This window comes from Loxodonta africana, chromosome 8, assembly GCF_030014295.1.
Source record: "Loxodonta africana isolate mLoxAfr1 chromosome 8, mLoxAfr1.hap2, whole genome shotgun sequence".
NCBI lineage: Eukaryota > Metazoa > Chordata > Mammalia > Proboscidea > Elephantidae > Loxodonta > Loxodonta africana.
In genome coordinates this window covers 10,431,717-10,454,358 of record NC_087349.1, presented here as the reverse complement: position 1 = coordinate 10,454,358, position 22,642 = coordinate 10,431,717, and the positions used below count along the sequence as shown (strand labels likewise).

Here is a 22,642-nt window from a genome sequence, read left to right as displayed (position 1 = left end):
AAAATCAAAGATGTCACTTTGAGGACTAAGGTGTGCCTGACCCAAGCCATGGTATTTTTGATAGCCTCATATGCACGCAAAAGCTGGACAATGAATAAGGAAAACTGAAGAACTGACACCTTTGAATTGTGGTGTTGGTGATGAATATTAAATATACCATGGACTGCCAAAAAAGTGAACCAATCCGTCTCGGAAGAAGTAAACCAGAATGCTCCTTAGAAGTAAGAATGGTGAGACTTTGTCTCACGTACTTTGGACATGTTATCAGGAGGGATCAGTCCCTGGAGAAGGACATCATGCTTGTTAAAGTAGAGGGTCAGCGGAAAAGTGGAAGACCTTCCGTAAGATGGATTAACACAGTGGCTGCAACAATGGACTCAAACACACCAACGATTGTGAGGACAGGGCAGGACCCTGCAGTGTTTCATTCTTTTGTTCAGTGGGTTGCTTTGAGTCGGAACTGACTGGATGGCACCTAATTACAACAACAGTGATCCCAGGACGTATTGGGAGGAGGTAGAGACAGACAGGGAGACCAATAAAGGGGGTGCGCTACATCCCGTTGATTGAACCTTGGAAGTCTTCTTAGGGTACCTCCTGGCATTCTCATCGCTGCCAGCCCTTTGGTGTCATGTCCTTGTTAAAACCAGCTGCCACTGAGTTGACTCCAACTCCTGGCAACCCCACGTGTGTCAGAGCAGTAGAACTGTGCTCCACAGAGTTTTCAATAGCTGATTTTTCAGAAGTAGGTCATCAGGCCTTTCTTCCAAGGCACCTCTGGGTGGACTTGAACCTCCAACCTTTCCATTAGTAGCAAGCAGGTTAACAGTTTGCACCACCCAGGGACTCCAGATCTCAACCATTTATTGCAAGAGCCTCCTCGCTGACCTCCCTGCCTGGTGCCCAAGTTGATTTCCCTTAAGCAGGTTGTGATCATGACCTGCTCTAATAGCCTTCGTGGGTGTGCTTTAGGTGAAAGTTCACAGCTCAGGTTAATTTCTCATTCAATAATCTATACACATATCGTTTTGTGACATTGGTTGCAATCCCCACAATATGACAGTAAGCTCCCCCTTTCCACCCGGGGTTCCCTGTGTCCATTCGTCCAGTTCTTGTCCCTTCCTGCCTTCTTGTCCTGCTCCTGGACAGGTGTCACCCTTTTGGTCTGGTATATCTGACTGAACTAAGAAGCATGTTCCTTACTGTTATTCTTTGGTTCACAGGCGGGTCTAATCTCTGTCTGACCTCCTCATTGCCCTCGGCTGGGGCTGCAGGGAGGCCCAGGGCAGGGCCACTCAATCCCTGAGTCTTCTTGCCAGGTCTGCCCAAGCTGCTCCGAGAGGTGTCATCAGGGGGTTAGGGGCCTGGACCAGAGTACCAGGTCCTGGCGCCGAGCCCGCGCTCAGCACCTGCCGGGCCGGTGAGGGGCGGTCCCCGCTCCTCCTCCGCGTCCCCGCCCGCCCGCCTCCCGGGCTCCTCCCGCCCGGGGCGGTGCCAAGGCTGCGGCGGCGGCGGCGGGAGCGGCTCCTCCGGCTGCGCGCGGCCTCCCGGGGCGGGCATGGAGCCGGGCCCCGCGCCCCCCGCGCCCCCTGCGCCCCCCGCGCCCCCCGCGCCCCCTGCGCCCCCCGCGGCCCCCGCGGTCCCCGCGCCCCCCGCGGCCCCAGTGCCCCCCGCGCCCCCCGCGCGCCCCGCACGCCCGGCGCCCCGGCCGCGCTCCCCGGCAGAGGCCGAGGCCCGCGGTGTTGAGGGGCTGCTGCGCCGCTCGGGCTCCGGCTACGAGGGCAGCACCAGCTGGAAGGCCGCCCTGGAGGGTAAGCCGGCGCCCCGCCGCCCTCCCAGACCCGGACCCGGGACCCTGGTCCCTCGCCCGGTCATTCCCCGCCCACCGGCCTGGATCCCCGTGGCCCCGGCGGCCCCCGCCTCCCAGACCACGACCCTCGTCCCTTGTCCCCGTCGCCCCGGACTGCGACCTCGTCCCCGCCGCCCCAGACCGCGACCCTGCTACCCTCTTCAGCCCGGGATCCCTTGTCCCTGCCGCTTCCCGCCCCCCAGATCGCGACCCTCATCCTCTGTCTCTGCGTCCCCGGCCCGTGACCGTGGTCCCTGCTGTCCACCCCGGCCCGGGACCCTCGTCCCCGCCGTCCCTCCGCCTCCCGGGCGTGGAACTCTCGTCCCCGCTGACCAACCCGACCCGGGACCCTTCAACCCCGCCATTCCGCAGCCTCCCGGGCCCAGGACTCTTCTGCCCGCTGACCAACCCGGGCCCGGAACCCTCATCCTCGCCATCCGCCCAACTCTCGGGCCTGGAACCCTCGTTCCCGCTGCCCACTCCGGCCCAGGACCCTCGTCCCGGCCATCCTCTTGACTCCGGAATGGCGACTCTCGTTCCCCGACCCCATCCCCACCGCTCTCCCAAGCCCGGGTCCCCTCAATTCCCCTTCTCCCTTTCTTCCCCTCCCTAGCCCGGGACCCTCCTCCCCTAGGTTCCCCACTCACCCTGTCCAGGTCCGGGGAGGAGGGGCTGCTGTTGGGGGGGGGCAGGTCACAGTCACCTTGGCCCATCTGGTAGGGGGGCACGGGTGGGAGGGTGCAGGAACCTGGAGACTGATTTCTGGGCCATCAGATGCCATGGGAGGGGGGCCAGGGTCTGGGGATCACCTAGAAGGACAACCTGACTCACTCTTTGACCTTGGGGGCAAGCTTGGGGCTGGAGAGATGGAGAGGGACCTGGAGCTGTATCAGTCACCAAAGCTGCAGGACCCAGAGAGGCAGGTACCCTGAGGGAGGGTCTGTGGTGTTGATGGGCCCTGTGGGAACTGGAGAGGAAGAAGCCACATGGGCTCTTCCAGCAAGGTCACGGTCCCACCTACCCTTCCAGTCACACTGGCCCGGGGATGACCCTGGCTGGCCAAGGAGCAGTCACAAAGTGGAAACTACTTTGGTCACGTCCCTGAGTTTCTGTAGGAGGCTGGTGTTGGCCCCCGGGGAGGTGTGCTGTGGGGGGCAGTGAGAGATGCTGGCCTTGGAAGGAGGGGAAGCAAGTTCTCGAATGTGGCTCAGGTGCCCCTTGTACCCGAGTCCAGGGGCCGAGGACTTCCGCAGCGTTACCAGAGGGGCCTGGAGCCTGGATAACCCAGCCTGGGGAGGGGGTGTCAGGAAGAAGGCTTCCCAGGGAAGGCGAGCTCTTAGGAGGTGTGGAGAGGACCTGGCTGACGGAGCAACGTGTTCTTTGACCTTGGAGCCACCATGTCCCTTGTGGGGAACTGACCCTAGAGTACTTTGATGGGGTGGGGTGAGGGGAGATGAGTCTGGGGGCGAGAGGCGGATCAAGAAGGCCACCTAGACCTTGCCAAAGAGTTTGGACTTTGTTCTGAAGGCGCTTCGAGGGCTTTTAAACCTGGGGTGAGAGGTGGGTTTGCCCAGCAGTATGGTCCAGAGAGAGTCTCCAGGTGGCCAAATGGTAAATGATCGACTAGTAACTGTAAGGTTGGTGGTTCGAATCCACCCAGAGGTGCTTCAGGAGAAAGTCCTGGGAATCTACTTCCGAGAGGTCAGAGCCTTGAAAACCCTACGGAGCAGCTCTACTCGGCACACACGGGTTCGCCATGAGTCAGAACCGACTCCACAGCAACTCGTTCGGTTCGGTTCGGTGTGGTGTGGCATGGAGTGGCCAGACCCAGGCCGGGGCAATGTCCAGGGAGGGGCGTGCCAGCGCTGGCATGAAGGCAAGTTGTGAGGCCGCCGAGGACAGGGAGATAGAGACAGTGATGGGACCCAGCCAGCAGCTTGGCCCGAGGCAGGTGGGCCGGGGGTGTGCCTGTGCAGACACGGAGGGGAAGCTGGCCGCCTGGAGGAGACTTGGAACCGAGGGGCAAGGATGCTGAGGGGCAAGGGCGTGAGGAGGAGCTCTGGGCCGAGCAAGCCGGGTGGAGTGACAGTGGAGCAGCCCCTGCTCTGACATGGTCTCCAGCCTCATTGTTGGGTTTGCCCTGTGACTTCCCTCCTACCAGGTATCTCTTGACGCGGCTCGCCACTCTTGCTGCCTTTGTTCTTTGTTCATTGGTTGGCCTTTGTTCTGAAGGGCTGTTGGCCTGGCAGTGGTTAGGGTACAGAAAAAAGAAGGCTACCCTGGGGTGCATGGCTTCTATTTGAGCGCCCGCTGCTGGCTGGTTCCCATCCTGGCTCTGGCCCCTTGCCCTCCTGCGCCCAGTGTGGTGGGCTGAGGACAAGCTCTCGGGGCCCTGGATCTTCCAGCCCCCACGCTTAGTGCCTGTCTGTGGCCCCGCCTGGTCTCACCTGTACTGTCCTTGCTCTGGGCTCATGTCATCTCTGGCCCCCTCACCTCACTCCCTGGCCTTCTTATCAGAGGCTCCACCTTGAGAGCCTGTGGTCCTTGGGGGTGCAGCATCTGGGGCCCAGTGACTTCTTTCCACAGGTGTTTTAGGACCTGGGGTCTGAGGCCCTGGTCCTGCCTTCCGCCAGTTCCTTGTGTGCCTCCTGCAGTTCCCCTCCATCTCCTGTGGGGGGCCCAAGGGAAGCTGGGAACCAGGGCTGGTCCCCTCAGCTAGCTGCTGTTGCCCGGAGCTGGCCTTTGCTCTTGCCCCTCATGTTCTTCCGTTCTTTCCTTCCTCAAACAAATGTTTCTCGAGTGCCGACACGCCAGACCCACGTTTGGTGTGGGGACGCCTTGCCTTCCCAGAGCTCACAGGGCACCTGAGACAGCTCGGACACAGCCACAGCGTGTGGAGTCAGGCCAGCCCAGCCGGGTCCCCCATGGCCTCAGGCTAGCGGGGTGCCCTTTTTACAGCCTCGGCTTCCCTGCCTTTAGGTCCGGGAGTGACTCCTGCCTCTCAGGGCTGTGGCTGCTGTGACTTCTCAGTGCCCTGGTGGGGATGCAGGTGACCAACTGCCCCACGAAGTCCTTTGACTCCCGGTCTGTCTACCTTGAGCCCACCCCTGCCCCAAACTGCTTCTTGTTGTTGGCTGCTGCTGGCTGACTCATGGCGACCCTGTGTCCAGCTGGAAGAAATGCTGGCTGGTCCTGCGCCATCCCCAAGACTGGTTGCGGATCAGACCGTTGTGGTCCGTAGAGTTTTCACTGGCAGATCTTCGTAAGTAGATCCCTAGGTCTTTCTTCCTAGTCCTGGTGATCTACTTGTGAAAATCAGCATCACAGCCACACACAAGCGTCCATGGGCAGATAGCTCGTGGCTACATGTGAGGTGCATTGACTGGAACTCAAACCCGGGTCTCCCACATGGAAGGCGAGGATTCTGCCACTGAACCACCAAGGGCCCCTAATTAGTCCCATAATTGGCCCAGTCCATAGGCCTGAGGAACACTGTTGATGGGGGTGGCCTGTCAGTTCTGGGGACCTGGGGGTTGCAGGGCCTGCTTAGCCAAGCACCTCTCTTGAGAGATGCCCTGCTTGTCCAAGCTGAGGAGCACATGCAGAGGCCGAAGCACCATTATTCCTACACACCAAACATTTATTGAGCACCTACAGTGTGCCTGAACAATCGTTACCTCCTTTAACCCTTACATCTGCCCTCACAGGGGGTTGGTGAGTGTTATACCCATTTTATAGATGAGGAAACTGAGATGCAGAGAGGCTGAGCATCTCGCCCGAGGATGCCTCTTGGTTGCTAACATATGAAGCCCTTTTGTAGGATTTGTCACAAGGGTCCTCTGATGCAAAAGCTCGTACCCTCACCTGTGCCGACCAAGGACGACTGGCTTGGGAAGGGTCACTGGAGATCATCAAATGGTGCTTCAGACATTCATAGCAACTTCCCCTCCCCTTGATCCTCGGACACCCTGCCACCTTCAGGGTAGACTTTCTCCCTCCTCATGATTAAGGGAATTGGAGAGCTTCTTAAATCATAAAGCCGTGACCAGAGCCCAAGTCTTTAACAATTTATAAATAGAAAGCCAGACAGAAGTTCTTGATCAGTTCTTCTCTCTCTGTAGATATTAACCTGCCCTGCCACCTCCAGCCTCAGGTAAAAGCTGGAAAAGGTGACCCAGAGCTCCTGCCTGGGTTCTGGACAGCCTGGGGGTGACTCAGGTTGAGCTATTTCTGGCCTGGGGGTGAGTGTGCATAGCCCAGGCTATAGAGTTTCAGTGAACACTGATTCTGAATTTTTAATGTTGAAAGTTTCTTGATTAGGTATAAACCCACAACTTCCCGAACAAAACCACGCACACACATTTAGCAAAGCCTCTTATACACTTGAAAATTACCAAACTCCCCATTTGATAGTTTTTAATAGTTGGGATTCTGCTCGCCAGGCTGCGTGCCTGACGATTTAGAAACGTCAGCTGTGAGCCTTTTGGGGATACGAGGATGTTGGGAGATTTGTCTGGGCTTGGGAGTCAGATTTAGTTGTTCCTTCTAATGTTAGCTGAAGCCATACATGTATATAAACATAAAAATTTCACATCTAAACTCCCTCTAATAGGGACCACTGCAAAGTAGGAATGCTTGGTGGGTTGGATGTTGGGTTGGATTTTGGATTGGATGTTGGGTTGGATGTGGGGTTGGATTTCGGGTTGGATGTTGGGTTGGATGTGGGTTGGATGTTGGTTTGGATGTTGGGTTGGATGTGGGTTGGATGTTGGTCTGGATGTTGGGTTGGATGATCTAGCCCAGTGGTCTCCTCTTTGAGCACTGGCAGTGAGCAGCGAGTGGGGACCCTCTACCCCTGCCTGTCTCCTCAGTCCACACTGCATCATAGACAGCAGTTATGCCCATGAAACAATGGAGAGGCTCCTTTGCTCTGGCGATGTTGAAGACAAATGGACAGTTGCCCCTCGCCCTAGAGAGCAGGTGCATGCCTACATGGACTTTCCACGTGCTTAGCTGGATTTAGGGCTGAGCAAGGACATTTGTCATTCAGGGTGGCCAAGTTTCCCTCATACTTTTTAAGGACCAGTGAGGGGTTTTTAACTTTCTAGGCAATAACTCTTCAATTATTATAGGGAATCCAGAGGTGAGTGAAGGCCAGTCCTTACCCTAAAAGAGCAAGCCTCTGGGTCAGTAATTATCATGATGTTGGCAAGTAGCTAACATTTGCGGAGTGTGTCCCATACCAGGCATTGTCTTATACATTGAGTCCTCTTCAAATTCTAAGAGGCAGTGGATTTGTGTCCCCCCAAAGATGTATTCAAGTCCTAACCCCTGGTACCTGCGAACCCGACCTCATTTGGAAATAACATCTTTGTGATGTGATTAGTTAGCCTGAGGTCACACTGGAGTAGGGTGGGACCTAATCCGAAATGACTGGTGTCCTTGTAAGAAGAGAAGAGACAGAGACAGACAAACACGGGGGAAGATGGAGACAGAGATTGGAGTGATGCTGCTATGAGCCAAGGATTGCCAGGAACCACCAGAAGCTGGAAGAGACAAGGAAGTCTCTTCTCCTAGAGAGAGAGCGTGGCCCTGTCCACCCCCTGAATTTGGGCTTCAGGCTTCCATGGCTGTGAGACAATAGGTTTCTGTTGTTTTCAGCCATGCAGTTTGTGATAATTTGTTTCAGCAGCCCCAGGAAGTGAATCCAGCAGGTACTAGTATTACCTCATTTGGAAGAAAATGAAGCAGACTGCAGCTGGGAAGTGGCAGAGCCGAGATTTGAACTCCGGGGAAGTGGTTTCAGATTCCATGCTCCTGTCCCCAGTGTACACAGGTCAGAGTGGCAGTGTTCCAGAAGATGGTTGACAGACGAGTGAAGAAGGGGTAGAGGGACAGATGTGGCGCTGGCCACAGACAGTCGTCCTGCAGCTCCGGAGTCAGCCTTCGGTGCAGTTGGCCCTGAGGACAGCAGAGCGGGACAGAACAGCCCAGCCCTGAGGACAGGCAGGAGCCTCTGCTCTTACCATCGGGCCGCTCCACTGCTGGGTCCAACCCATTGCCTGCAGAGACCTTGCTCTTAGACCTTGCTCTTAGAAAGAATGCCAAATTGTGTTGAGTTTCCAGCAAAGATGGCAGACTGGCCATATGGATTTATTCCCTTTGCTTTCTGAGCCCCATAAATACAACAGTAAAGGGCTTTTTAAGAGGCCACAAGGACAGAAAGAACAGAAGAGAAGACAATAGCAACAAAATTTTGGGAGCTAGGAAGAATGGGTGAGTGGTAACCGCCTTTGCCAACCTGAGAAAGTTCAGAGAGCAGAGAAGTAGACAGAGTCACTCAGCAGGACCTCAAAGACACAGGACAGGCGGCATCAGTTATCATGGGCAGGGAGTGAAGACAGGGCCCAAAACAGGAGGACTGGTTGACATTTTATTTCAGATCCCCTTCCCCATTCCATAGGGCCCTGCAAGGAACCTACGGTTAAGTCTCTTAAGAAAAAGGGCCTCTAGACACCTTTGAGACTGACAGCATTAAAGTCAACATTTACACGTCAAATACTGAGGACAGCTCCCCGCCCCCCCCCCCCCCCCAGTCCTCTTCCCCCAGCTCCTTTCCTTCCCCTCCAGGAGGGAGAGTGGTAGATCCTTTTCCAGGGACTCTGATCCGCCCAAGAGGACAGAGCTAAGAAGATTAACATTTGGGACCCGAAGGATCAGTCCAGCCAGGTCACTCTACCATGAACCGCACAGTTAGTTAAGTCCTATCCATGGGCTCAGAGGCTCCAGTGAACTCTTTAATCCCTCACCTTAATCATGAACAAATGCCTAAGGGTCACCAGACATCTGAGGAAAGCCTCAGACATGGAAGCTAGAGTCCAAAACAAATGAACAGAATAAAGGAACTTGGAGAAAATAGAGACTATACAGGGAGGAAAAAACTGTCCACGCTTTGCCCCCTAAAATGCCCTGTGAGTAATATCTTCAGACAGATAAAAGGGGATATTTCCTCATTAAAAAAACAATTGGATGGGATGCTTTAAAACGGGGGTATTCAGAGAACAAAACAAAAACAATAAAAATCCTTCAAAATTAAAAATACAATAGCAGAAGTGAAAAACTTGGAGAAGGTTAGGAAAATAAAGTTGGGAAAATCTTCCAGAAGATAGAACAAAAAGGCAAAGAGATAGTGAATTAAAAAACAGAGAGAATTGGAGGAACAATTCAAGAGGTCCAACATTTGAAGAATGTGCTCTCTAGAGAAGGACAGAGAAAATGGAAAAGAAGAAATCACCAATGATATAATTAAAGAAAAATCCCCTGGAACTGAAGGACATGGATTTACAAATTGAAAGGGCCTATTGATTGCTTAATATAATGAGTGAAAATAAACCCAAACCAAGGTATGGCATCACACTGGGTGAAAAGGAAAACATTCAAGAAGCTTCTAGAGAGAAAAAAAAAATAAAGCGGTCTATGTTAAAAGGATCATACATGAGGATGGCTTTAGACTTTTCAAAAATAAATAAACAAACAAACACTAGGAACTAGAAGAGAATAGAGTTATGCCTTAATGATTCTGAAGGTGAATTATGTCCAATCATGTCCAATTAGGAAACTCTGGTGGCATAGTGGTTAAGTGCCACAGCTGCTAACCAAAAGGTCAACAGTTTGAATCTACCAGGTGCTCACTGGAAACCCCTTGAGGCAGTTCTACTCTGTCGTATAGGGTTGCTTTGAGTTGGAATCAACTCGATGGCAACAGGTATGTCCAATTATGTCCAGGTCTCCAAGTCACACAACTCCAGGGCACACCTCTCACATTGTATTCTTTCTGCTCCAGGAGGTGCCGCTTGCCACAGCATACAATGTGAAACTCTGCCCGCTGGAGCTGTGCAGTGCAGTGGTTTTGCTATACTCTTCCTCAGGCAGCCCATGGAGGATGTGCTGCAGCAGGTCAAGGGAGTAAACCAAGAGAGAGGCAGATATGGGCTAGAAAGAACCGTAGAAAGGCAGAGCAGATCCTCGGGCTGATGGGCAGGGAGGCAACCAGTTCCAACTGGAGCAGGTCAGACGTGTCCAGGGACACCTCTTCAAAGTGAAATAGAATTCCTGATTTAGTCTTATCACCTTGAAGGAGTTTTAGGGTTGCAGTTATGATTGGCACATAGAAGACTGGACAACTAAACAAGACCATGATTAACTACAGGCGAGGAGAAGTCGTATAGGAAAGAAGCATTTACAATATGAAGCGTGGTTCGGTGAGGAGTATCGTTTACGTCGTCATAGAACATAGCACTGAATTACTGCTCTAAGCCACATGGCGCTGTACCTATGTTGGAAGGGCAGGAGGTGGGTCAGTAATTGGGGAAGGATGGAATGTAGAGAGATGGAAATTGCCATACGTGTGGTGAGTCGGCAAATGATACACAAAGTGGAAAAGTCAAGAAGTATTGACACACACATGGCATTTAGAGATTTGGAGATTATCCTTGATGAAGGCACAGTGGCAGAAGAGCTCTGCTGCTAACCTTTAACCAAAAGGTCGTCAGCTTAAATCCACCAGCCACTTCACGGGAGAAAGATGTGGCTGTCTGCTTCCGTAAAGATTTCAGCCTTGGAAACCCTTTGAGGCAGTTCTACTGTGTCCTGTAGAGTTGCTGTGAGTTGCAATTGACTGGATGGTAGCGGGTTTGATTTTTTTTATTTATCCTTGGTGAAAGGAGCGAGGGTGGTACAGTGGTTAAGCACTCGGCTACTAACTGAAAAGTTGGTGATTTGAACCCGCCAGCCATTCCACAGGAGAAAGATGTGGCAGCCTGCTTCCATAAAGATTACAGCCTTGGAAACCCTACGGGGCAGCTCTACTCTGTCCTATAGGTTGACTATGAGTCGGAATTGATGGGTTATCCTTGATGAAAAAGAATAAGCTTTCTTTTCCCAATCCTTTGCAGATGGATATTTTTGTAAAATACAACACCAATAAATTACTAGAACTATGATCATACACTTGGATGTCACAGCAATGTTGATTTACTGTAGAAGTTTCTAGATACTGCCTCCCGATTTCTGTACTTATCTCGTCACGGGCCAGTAGCAAAGAATCTACGGATCAGTGCTGGTCTGTGGGTGCATTGCTGTTAGCTGTGCTCAGACAAAACTTTGATATTGAAAAAAAAAAAAAAAAAGGAAGACTTAAAAATAATAAAAGGGGATCCTAGGTAGTATGAGTTAATTTGTGTCCCCCCAAAAGATATGTTGAAGTCCTAATCCCTGGTACCTGTGAACATGACTTTGTCTGCAAAAAGAGTCTTTGAAGGTGTTAAGTCGTCATGAATTCGGGCTGGGCCCTAATTCAATATGACTGGTGCCCTTATAAGGAGAGATGAGACACAGAGGGAAGATGGCCATGTGAAGATGGAGGCAGAGATCAGAGATATGCTGCTACAAGCCAAGGAATGCTTGGGGCCACCAGAAGTCAGAAGAGACAAGAAATGACCCTCCACTAGAGCCTTCAGAGAAATGGCCCTACTGACACCCTAATTTCAGACTTCTGACCTCCAGAATTGTGAAATAATAAATTTCTCTTTTTTAAGCCACTCCATTTGTGGTACTTTGTTGTGAGAGCCCCAGGGTACGGACATGCTGGGAGTCAGGAACGATTTCTGGGAAAGGATGGATGGCGTGTGAGGTGGACAGGATTTCAAGAGGTGGTGGTGGAGGAGAAGGACGTTGGGAGTAAAGACCCAGCCACACAGACTGTGAGGGCTGGATAATTCTTCAAGGAGCCTGTTGGCTGAACCCTGGGGAGTGAGTAGAGACCAGCAGGAGATTAAAAGTTGCAGACCTCAGAAAGCCACAGAGGGAGGTGATGCATGGCTTGGTGGACATTGGGTAGCCATGGAGGGGGGGTTCCAAGCAGAGGAATCACAGACTCAATACTGTGCTCTACGACATTGTTGTCGGCCCCGACTCGTGGCGACCCCATGCACGACATAACAAAATGCTGCCCAGTCCTGAGCCATACCCATGATCGGTTGCAGATGGGACTGTTGTGCTCCACAGGGTTTTCACTCACTGATTTTTGGAAGTAGATCACTAGGCATTTCTTCCTAGTCTCTCATAGCGTAGGTGCTCCACTGGAACCCGTTCAGCACCATAGCAACTCTCAAGCCTCCACGGACAGATGGGTGGTAGCCAGAATCGAACCTGGTTCTCCTGATTTCGTATAGTCTCAGACTTTTACATGCATCAGAGCCACCAAGAGAGCTTGTTAAAAATCAGATTGTTGGGCTGCGTCATTTGGTCTGGGGTGCGCAGACCGTTTGCATTTCTAACGGGTTCCTGGGTGATGCTGCTGCTATGGACCACCTTGAGAGCCACTGGCCTAGCACCTGGCCCGGCTGTGTGGAATGATCTGGAACAGACAGAGGGAGAAGAGAAAACCAGGAGGCTTTCACAAGTGTCTAGGCATAGGTACCCAGATGGTTGCAATGGGAAGGAGAGAAATTCCTGACGTCGATAACACAAGACTTAACAACGGTGGGGTTTAGGGGAGGGAAGGAGATAGGATAATAATTTATTAAGCGTTTACTTATGGTGTTCTCAGAGCCCTGGTGTGCAGCGGTTAAGAGTTCGACTGCTAACCAAAAAGTCGGCAGTTTGAATCCACCAGCCACTCCTTGGAAACCCTATGGGACAGTTCTACTCTATCCTAATAGGGTTGCTATGAGTCGGAATGACTCGACAGCAGTGAGCTTGGTTTTTGGTTGTGGTGTTCTCAGTCAAGTTCAGACAGCAGTAGAATAAGAATCCCAGAGAAGAAAAAAAACATTTGTATTTAGCACATTATTTGAAGGTAAACAAGTACTCTGAAAGCCTTTGAAAGGCTCCTAAATTAGACAAATATTGCCCATATTGTTTCATTCCTACGATTAATTCTATGGTGAATTCCATTTCATGGGAGTTAAGGTAAACATTGGCCCAGGCTCCAGAGCTCCAGGGATTAGCAAAAGTATATTGGGGAGTTTGAAGAAAAGAAAAGCAAGCTCCCTGTTCTGCTGGGACACGTTGGAGCTTGAGGAAGGTGTCTCTCTGGGATCCAGAAGGCCTTCGTCTAGACTGCTCCCGGGTAGGGTCAGGCCTCCCTGAGTGGGGCTGAGGAGAGGGTGTAACTGAGCATGGAGAAGCTGTGGATGTGGGGGTGAGGGTCACACACACCTCTTCACAGGGCCTGGGGGATGGGGATGGAGAAGGACGGGGAGGATGTGAACTAATAATGGGCCTCACCCTCCCTCAACTGGAGCTCCTCTCCTGAGATACAAAAGAAGGAAGAAAAGAACCTGGACATCTCCACAATGAGGGCCTGGGCTGGCTGAGGGTTGGTGTGGGGGTGGGGGTTGGTGGGGTGGGTTGGCATTGGGGGTGGCTGGCACTGAAGACCTTTCTCTTCTCCTCAGACACTACCACGCGTCTCCTCCTGGGGTCCATTGCAGTGCTGCTGTTCGCCATCCTGGTGGTGATGAGCATCTTGGGTGAGCCTGGGTGTCAGGTTATTTGGGCAGCCCACTGCCTGAGCGCCTCTCAGAAGGCTTGATGATGGAGAAGGAAGGGTCCAGATGTTCTAGGAATTCCGTGGGGGACAGAGTAAATAGAAAACGTAGTGTTGGGCCCAGGTGCGATTTTACCCCAGAAATAATACATGCACATGAGCTAGACAAACCATGCAGGTAAATGTAGGTGAAGTGGAGGGTGTCTCCTATGCACCATTGCAGAGATGCTGCAAGCACTCAGAAAGGGTGGACTGGGCAGGCAGTGCTTATTGGAGGGATGACTTGGGGATAAGAGCCTTTAAAGATCCCATTTATTCATTCAACAAGTTTTTTTTTTTTTCCTAGTGAAAATGTATACAACAAAACACACCAATTCAACAATTTCTAAATGTACAATTCAATGACATTGGTTACATTCTTCAAATTGTGCCACCTTTCTTGGTATGCTTTTCCAAATTATTTCACCATCATTAACACGAACTCACTGCTCCTGAAGCTTCCCATCTAACCTTTCAAGTTGCTGTTCTCAATTTAATTGCATATAGATAATTCTTTAAAGAACACAATGCTCAAGGCAGACCTTCTTTTCTAATTAAGCTAAACTACCATTTGGTTTAAAAATGCCCTAGTGCCGCAGTGGTTAAGAGCTTGGCTGCTAACCAAAAGGTTGGCAGTTAGAATCCACCAGTCGCTCCTTGGAAACCCTGTGGGGAAGTTCTACTCTGTCCTATAGGGTCACTACAATGGCTATGGGTTCAGAGGACAGTTTTGGTTTAAGATATAAAGATTTCCCCAGGAAAATAGGTTTTGGGGGGGTGGCCACCCAGGCTTAATGACTCCAGAATGTCTAGATTCTATGAGAATTTGAAATTCTATTCCACATATCCCCCCTTTTGATCAACAAGTATGTTTTGAGCCCAGCTGCTTGTTGGGCCCTGGGCTAAGTGCTAGGGATAAAGAGATGAATGTGACATCGTCTCCCCTGTCAAGGGTAAGTGCAGTCATCAAGATATTACTACCTGGGGGCTCCCTAGAAGGAGAGCACTGTGCTGAACCCTGAAGGATGAAGAGGAGTCCCAGAGACAAGGAGGTAGAAGCAACAGTGCACTCCAATGGGGGAGACATGAGAGACATGGAGTGGTGTGTGGGACTGAAAGGGTAGAACCATAAAAAAGGAGAAAACTACACTTAAGGATAGGGGGATACTGTGTCTGTGTCTTCCCACATCAACTCTAAATCTCCTCTCTCACCAACTGCAAACACGACTCTTACTCTAACCACCCAGACCTACATCAGCTCTCAAAGGCTAGAGGGTACAGTCCTCCAGAAGCCTAGTCTGCCCAAAACTTAAGACACCAGCTGTGAGATTGGGGGTTCCCAGAGCCCTGTCACTTCTGACCTACTTGCTACAAATTCGAGGCTCGCCACTACTCTCTCGGTTTAAATGATCCACTAGAATGACTCACAGACTTACGATTACAGTTTTATTATAACAAAAAGAATATAAATGAAGAGCTGCATAGAGTGAGGTCCGGGAGGGTCTCCAACGAAGGGCTATGTAACCCTGGTATATCGACATCTTTCACCTACCAGGAAGCTCACCTGAGCCTCAGTGTCCAGAGTTTTTCTTGGAGTTTCATGGAGGCATGATTAGTTGACTCATTGCCCAAGTGATTGAACTTAATCTCCAGCCTCCTTTCCCTCTCCAGAGTTGGTCTGATATCATCACACAGTGGGTCTTTCTGGCCTGGCCAGCCCCCATCCAACATGAGTCACCTCATTAGCATAAACCCACAAGTGTGATCTGAAGCCCTCCATGAATAACAAAGACTCCAGTCACTGGGGAAGGTCTGAAGGTTCAGAGTTTACCTCCCGGGAAGGAGGGACAAAGACCAAATTCTTTGGGTAAAGTCAACTGTACACCCCACAGGGTGCTATATGAACAACAGTAGCTACAGGGCCACTCTTAATGGACTCCATTCAAAGTATGTCGTGGGTCCTAAGGTTTTGCCAGAGATTTCAGTACTTCTGTCTTTTATCTCTGAGAGTGCCAAAAGACCAGAGGTGAGCAACTCAAAATGGGAAAAAGCCCTCTGCCACTGTTAGTCCCACCAGATCCTCACCTGTCAGCGAGGCATGATAAGCAGGTGGTTTGTGAGTGTGTAGAAAATGTTCTGGCGACCACTGGAGCCAGCTTGGAGTCACTAAGAATAACTGCTATAAATTAAATCAGTTTCTTTTTATCCTGTTGTTAGGTTGGGAGGCCAGGCACTGCCATGGACATAGCATATTGTGATTTCAATGAAGTACAGAGTCCCTTAGAAGGGCCTTGTAGAAAATTAGCTGAGGTGTAGCCACACCACAGTCAATACTCCCCAATGGGTTTGCAGCTTCCTGAGCAGATATAGCCCAGCAAGTGTCAATGGATTAACTGGGACCAGCATGGCTCTAGACCTCCAAGGACACGGTGCCATAGGCTGTGCTCATGGCTCTGTCCTTGTGAAAATGGTGTGGTAGGGGTATCTGACTTCCTCTAACTTCAAGAGGGGGAGATTCACCATCAGCATCAGCCCAAGGCTGACTCCTATGAATGACAAAGACTCCTCTCTCCAAGCTTTTTACAAATCCTGACACCAGCGGTCCCTCCCACGGCACTCTCTACTCCTCTGCTGGGTTCAATAATTCGTTGAAAAGGCCACATAAAACTCACAGGAAATACAATTAAGGGTTTATTAGGGAAGTTGTTACAACAACGACAACAATTATGGAAGTAACAATTACAGTTCAGGAACAAGCAGGACTTAAAATAGAGTTTTTCAATCAGGACAGCTTTTTCTTAGCCATGCTGAGTTCTCCTGGCCCTTGGCCCCTCAGCCTTTCAGGCCTCTTGGGCCCTTTGGCCCAGCCTCTGCCCTGCTCGGGCAAGTGTTAGAAAGGTCTTTAGCTCTACCTATAAGTGCCCAAAGGCATTCCACTCTACCAGTAAGGCTTGACCCGAAGGCTCTCAGCTCTTTCATTCCATAGGTCAGTGAGCCTAGCTCCTGCCAAGTGCCCAGAGATACTACACTCTATGAGCAAGCCTCCCGCCCAAAGGTGCTTAGCTCTCTTGCTCCGTGGGATGGAAAGCCCACTGCACCATCTTCTGCTGGTCTCCTGGTTCTGCTGCCTCTGTTGCTGCTGTTTCTCTGCTGCTGCTTTTTCCTGTCTCTCGCTGTCTCCTGGGTCCAGGAGGTTCCCAGTGTGCAGACTCAAGGTCCAAAGGACATACTCTGCTCCTGTCTCTTCTTCTTTTATCTCTGAGAGTGCCAAAAGACCAGAGGTGAGCAACCCAAAATGGGAAACTGTTAGAAAGGTGGTAGTCAGGTCATCCCTTCTCTGCTCATTTCTCTCTCCTTTTATCTCTTGCAAGATAAAAGATGTGACTCATGCAAGGGTATGACCTAAGCAAGGTGGTGACTTGTGTAAGGGTGGTGAGGTGGTGACTGAGGTAAGGGTGGTAACTTGAGTCATACCATCTAGTAAGGCAGTGACTCAAGATACATCCTACCCTAATCCTGCCACATTAACATAATGGACAATTCAGTCCCCAATGGGACCATAATCACAGGCATAGAGGCTAGGATTTACAACACATCACAAAATAGAGGATAATTATATCAGATCACAAGATGGAGGACAATTACATCAGACCACAAAATGGAGAATGACTATATAATTATGTAATTGCCAAACCACTGAAAATCATGGCCCAGCAAAGTTGACACATAACCTTAACTATCATAGGTTCCATACACCTAATTTGCGTAGTAGCACCCAGTCATTGCCTGGGAGTCACAAAGACTGTGGCTAGAAGGGCCATATTAAGTAATTCACCACACCGCAGCACTAATCTACATTTTAATTGAGCACTTGTATGAAAACAAATGAAAAGTACGCTGATGAAATTTGTAGTTGACACAGTCCAAAGAGGGATGCTTAGTAAGACAGATAGAAAAAATCAAAATGAAAATTTATCTTTAAAAATGCAAATGATGAGCCAAACGGAATGAGATAAATGTGGACGAAACAAAGGAAAGCTTCTGCATTTGGAGGTAAAATTGCACCTGTTCTGGGTTGGGGAGCCCTGGCTTGGAAGCAGAGGATAGGAGAACACCCTAAGAGTGTGGCTTCATACCTTGGACAAGAGGCCCTTTGCAGGTCTGTTGGAAGCTCTGGAACTCCTTCCCAGAAGAGTGCACACACCCACAGACTCACAGACACACAGACTTTTGTCATGGAGGCGTCTGCACACTGGTAAAGCCCATAGCAAGTGCTCCCTGTTGCTGATGGCCACCTCAGACGGACTCCAGTGCCATGTGGCCATGGGATCACTTGCAGCAAACTGGGCAGAATGGAAAAGGGTCAGGAAATCCAACCCTGCAGGGAATAGTGGGAGAGCTGGAGAAGGGAGGCTGCTGGCCACCTTCAAGCAGGAGGTGGCCAAAGATGGACCAGGTCTTGGACCAGCAGGTCTAGACCACAGGAGGGGGCAGGTTGGGACCCAGAATTCAAAAAGAACTTTCCAGAAGGTCAGTGGTAGAATGGGCTGCCTTGTTAGCTAATGAGGGCATGATTAATGAGAGTGGCCCCTCAAAGCTTACAGATGGACTGCAGAGAGAGGACCTGAGGCTTCCAAGGTCTCTTTCAGATCTGAGTTTCTGGGGTTCTGTGCCTTGGGGAATTGGGAGAATAGGGAGATTTTAATCTGTCATTTCCTCTCGAGGTGCCACTGACTTAGTACCATCTGTTTGGTGACACACCTACTGGCCTCCCAAATCGCCCCCTCCCACACTCTTCCCCAGTGGTTGCCAGGCACTGGGCAACGCAGTTGCCTTTCCGAGATGCTCCTTCGAGAAGACCCTTCAGACGTGGATGGTTGGAGGAGGCCTGTGGAGGGCGGTGGGCGGTGTGGAGGGCGGGTGCCGACTGTGGGGTGGCGGGCAGAGGCTGGGTGCTGAGCCCCTACCTCCCTCAGCTTCCAAGGGCTGCATCAAGTGTGAGGCGCCCTGCCCTGAGGACTGGCTACTCTATGGGCGGAAATGCTACTTCTTCTCCGAGGAGCCAAGAGACTGGAACACAGGCCGCCAGTCCTGCCATACCCACGAGGCTGTGCTGGCTGTGATCCAGAGCCAGAAGGAGCTGGTGAGTGCATGGGGGGCAGGGGTCACCCTGGGGCCCCATTGCCACTCCAAGGGAAAGCCATGGTTCCAGGGCCACCTGGAGCCCAGGCAGCTGGCTCCTGTGCCCACGTCCATTGTCAAGGCTGCTCACATCAATCCAAGGCCCTGCAACAAGCTCAGATTCCTGTTGTAAAATGTAAGAATTATAATCATTTGTCAAATGTAAAAACATTCTCCCACTTTCTACTAGTCCACATCAAGAGGTGCTTTTTTGCTCAATTTAACATACAGAAATGAGAACAGACCAAACTGATTGCTGTTCAGTCACTCTGACTCATGGCACCCCCATGTGGGTCAGAGCAGAGCTGTACTCCACAGGGTTTTCAGTGGCTGATTTTTCAGAAGTAGATCTCCAGGTCTTTCTTCCGAAGCTCCTCTGGGTGGACTCGAACCTCCAACCTTTCAGTAATCCGCCAAGCACCTGCAGAAGCACTATGAATAAGTCTGTGAGCCACTGTGGACTTTGAGGCTTACAGTGGTAGCCCTTCAGACTCACAGACAATCTAGACATCACTTCTGTTTGTCTGCTACACGGTGTGATCTCCTGAGCACACACATTCATATGAAGAGAAAGCCCTGGAAATCTGTAGGTGGAAGGACAGCCAAATTTGAAGTCTGTCCCTGGCACTCCATCAAACAGGCAGATCGGGACTACTGAGCTCAGGAGCACACTCTGCTCCAAGCAGCCTGGCCCAGTGGGTATGGTGTGAGGGGTCATTGAGCCACTCTGAGCCCAAGGTCCGGCCATGTGGCCACAGGGGGTTCTGGAACCCCAGTGTCTCACTTCTGGGGCACAGTGGGAATTGGTGTGGTGTGAAGGGTCGTGGAGCCACTTTGAGCCCAACCTCTGGCCATGTGGCCACAGTGCCTCACTTCCGGGGTACAGTGGGACCTGACCCGCTGTTAGTCTGTCCCTCTCAGGAGACAGGAGCCTCTCCTGAGCTGAGGTTCCCCCAGGACGTGATTGGCGAGGAGGCTGCGTCTGACCCTGAGTTTTCCCTCCTTCCTCATGCAGGAATTCATGTTCAAGTTCACACGGAGGGAGCCCTGGATTGGCCTGCGCCGAGTGGGGGATGAATTCCACTGGGTCAATGGGGACCCATTTGACCCTGACACGTGAGCTGAGGCTTTTCCTCTGCCACAGAGCTTGGCTGGGGATGGCTGAGCACCCGACCCCTCCCCAGAGGGAGACACGAATCTTTGGGTTCATCATGTGTGACTGAGACCCATAGTGACCTCAGGATGGCTTCTCTGTCTCCCACCCAAGTCCAGCCTGTGGGGTGGCCCTGGCCAACATGTTCAGGGACCAGGCCCCTTCTGTCCTGTCACATTCTTGTCCCTTGTCTACAGGGTCCAGGGTGGTCACATTCACACCCATTCAGCAGGCAGCAGCCTGGGACGTCCCCGTCCCTCAAGCAGGACCCAGCCATGTGGCCACATGGGCTGCAGGGAGGCAGAAGAGGGTGCCTCTGCTCTGGGAGCCATGTGACACCCAGATGCAGTCCCTACAGCAGAAAGGGTCTGAATCCCAGGCCCCCACGAGCTTTCTCACCACCTTTTCCTGGAGAAGACACCCCCAAGGGGCAGGACAGATGTGGTGGTGTGTGTGGTAGTTGGTGTGTTTTCGTGGCCTGAGAAGTATGGACGTGAGCCTGTGCTGGTGCGGGTGGTGGTGGATGGGTGACGGCCCTTTCTGGTGTGTGGGGGTAAGGGGGTGATAGCGTGTGTGGGGGTGAGGGGGTGATAGCGTGTGTGGGGGTATGGGTGTGATAGTGTGTGAGGAGGTGATAGTGTGTGTGGAGGTAATAGTGTGTGTGGAGGTGATAGCGTGTGTGGAGGTGATACCACGTGTGGAGGTGATACCATGTGAGAGGGTGAGGGGGTGATAGCGTGTGTGGGGGTGATCAGTTGATAGTGTGTGTGGAGGTGATAGTGTGTGTGAAAGTGACAGCCTGTGTGGGGGTGATAGCGTGTGTGGAGGTGATAGCATGTGTGGAGGTGATAGCGTGTGTGGAGGTGATAGCACGTGTGGAGGTGATACCATGTGAGGGGGTGATAGAGTGTGTGGGGGTGATCAGTTGATAGTATGTGTGGAGGGGATAGCATGTGTGAAAGTGACAGCCTGTGTGGAGGTGACAGCTGTGTGGAGGTTGTTAACATGTGGAGGTGATAGCATGTGTGGAGGTGATACCACATGTGGGGGTGATAGCACATGAGAGAGTGAGGGGGTGATAGCTTGTGTGGGGTGATCAGTTGATAGTATGTGCGGAGGTGCTAGCGTGTGTGAAAGTGACAGCCTGTGTGGAGGTGATAGCGTGTGTGGGGGTGATAGCTGTGTGGAGGTTGATAATGTGTGAAGGTGATAGCATGTGTGGTGATAGCATGTGTGGAGGTGATAGCTGTGTGGAGGTGATAGCTGTGTGGAGATTGATAACGTGTGAAGATGATAGCATGTGTGGAGGTGATAGCATGTGTGGAGGTGATACCATGTGAGGGGGTGAGGGGGTGATAGCATGTGGTGGGGGTGATCAGTTGATAGTGTGTGTGGAGGTGATAGCATGTGTGGCGGTGATAGCATGTGTGGAGGTGATACCATGTGAGGGGGTGAGGGGGTGATAGCGTGTGTGGAGGTGATAGCGTGTGTGAAAGTGACAGCCTGTGTGGAGGTGTTAGCTGTGTGGAGGTGATAGCGTGTGTGGGGGTGAGGAGTTGATAGTATGTGTGGAGGTGATAGCCTGTGTGGAGGTGATAGCTGTGTGGAGGTGATAGCCTGTGTGGAGGTGATAGCTGTGTGGAGCAGTCTAGGCACAAGTTGAGGCAGGGAGGTGCAGACAGAAACAGAAACCGACTTCCGGCCTGCAGTATGGTGGGGGAACAGGGCCCAAGCGCCTGGAGGAGGAGCACAGCTGCCACCCTCCCTGATGAGGATATGAGTGTCTCTAAGGCAGGGGCTAAAGGGTAGCTAAAGTGGGAGAGCACCGAGACCCCAGACCCCAGCCGCAGCAGAGGAGGGATGGCGCCCTCTGGCCTGGGCAGCCCGTGGGCACCCTTCCTGCCTCCTCCTGCTTCCCTTGGGTCTCCTGTGTCTCCTGCGCTTTGGGTTTGCACCTCTGTCCTCCCCTCCCTCCCCTGTTTGTCCTTCCGTTCCTGCACCCCATCCGTTCTCAGAGTCTCTCCCCTCCCGCCCCAGGCTGGCGCCCACGGGAGGGCCGTGGGGACCCCTTCGCACACTCTGTCGCCCTGTCGGGGTCACATGCGGTCATCTGGCCCTGGCCGGGAACCGGGTTTTGCATAAGTGGGCTCTCAGTGCAGCGGGAACCCGCTAGGGCAGGAGAGGGGTGATTTCAGACAGGAACACAAACCGACAGATGGTCGGAGAATGACTCACTGATGGCTGCCCCACCCCGTGCTGTGAAGCGCCAGGTTACTCGGGCCGTCCTGACCCAACAGGGTGACTGAGTCCGGCGGTCTCCACCCAGCACGTGCTGCGCCTGGGACACTGTGCCCTGCCAGCGACCGTCCATGTGCCGGCGGGCGGCAGACAGATGGACAGACGGGTGGCACAGGCTCCCAGGGTGCTGGCAGGGGGTGTGGGGGTGGCGGGAGGAGACGCAGGGTTGTGCTCTGACGAGGGTTCCAGGGCCCGGGGGGTGCACTGACCCTGGAAGGAGGTAGGGGGTTCGGGGAGCATCCTGGACACCCCTGTGGGGTGGGAGTGATGGCGCAGAGTGGGGTCCCCAGGTGGGCGGCGATGCCAGAACGTCGAGACGGGACGGGCCATGAGGGTGAGCCGACCCCAGGTACGCGGGAGCTGAGTGCCCGGTCTCTTCCTTCCGGCCGCAGATTCCCGGTCTCCGGCCCGGGGGAGTGCGTGTTTGTGGAGCCCACCCGGCTGGTGTCGACGGAGTGTCTGATGACGCGGCCCTGGGTGTGCAGTAAGATGGCCTACACGTGAGGGGTCCACCAGGCGCCCCACCGCTGGCCGGCACCAGGCCTCGCTCCAGGACTGCTCCAGGCTCCAC

The 22,642-nt window shown here is 52.5% G+C and overlaps 1 protein-coding gene across 1 annotated transcript; it reads left to right on the top strand.

The window, feature by feature from the left end:
- The first annotated feature begins 1,558 nt into the window (after positions 1-1,558).
- CLEC2L (C-type lectin domain family 2 member L) lies at positions 1,559-22,642 on the top strand. The gene is made up of 6 exons (XM_064290362.1): positions 1,559-1,811; positions 2,053-2,346; positions 13,309-13,383; positions 18,416-18,582; positions 19,636-19,736; positions 22,464-22,642. The coding sequence occupies exons 1-6, from the start codon at positions 1,559-1,561 to the stop codon at positions 22,573-22,575; spliced, it is 1,002 nt and encodes a 333-aa protein (XP_064146432.1). The 3' UTR covers positions 22,576-22,642.

Coding starts and splice junctions, on each gene's coding strand:
- CLEC2L (XM_064290362.1), top strand. CDS start 1,559: ATGGAGCCGGGCCCCGCGCCCCCCGCGCCCCCTGCGCCCCCCGCGCCC. Junction 2,347..13,308: donor CACTCCGGCCCAGGACCCTC/GTCCCGGCCATC, acceptor TCTTCTCCTCAG/ACACTACCACGCGTCTCCTC. Junction 13,384..18,415: donor GGTGGTGATGAGCATCTTGG/GTGAGCCTGGGT, acceptor TACCTCCCTCAG/CTTCCAAGGGCTGCATCAAG.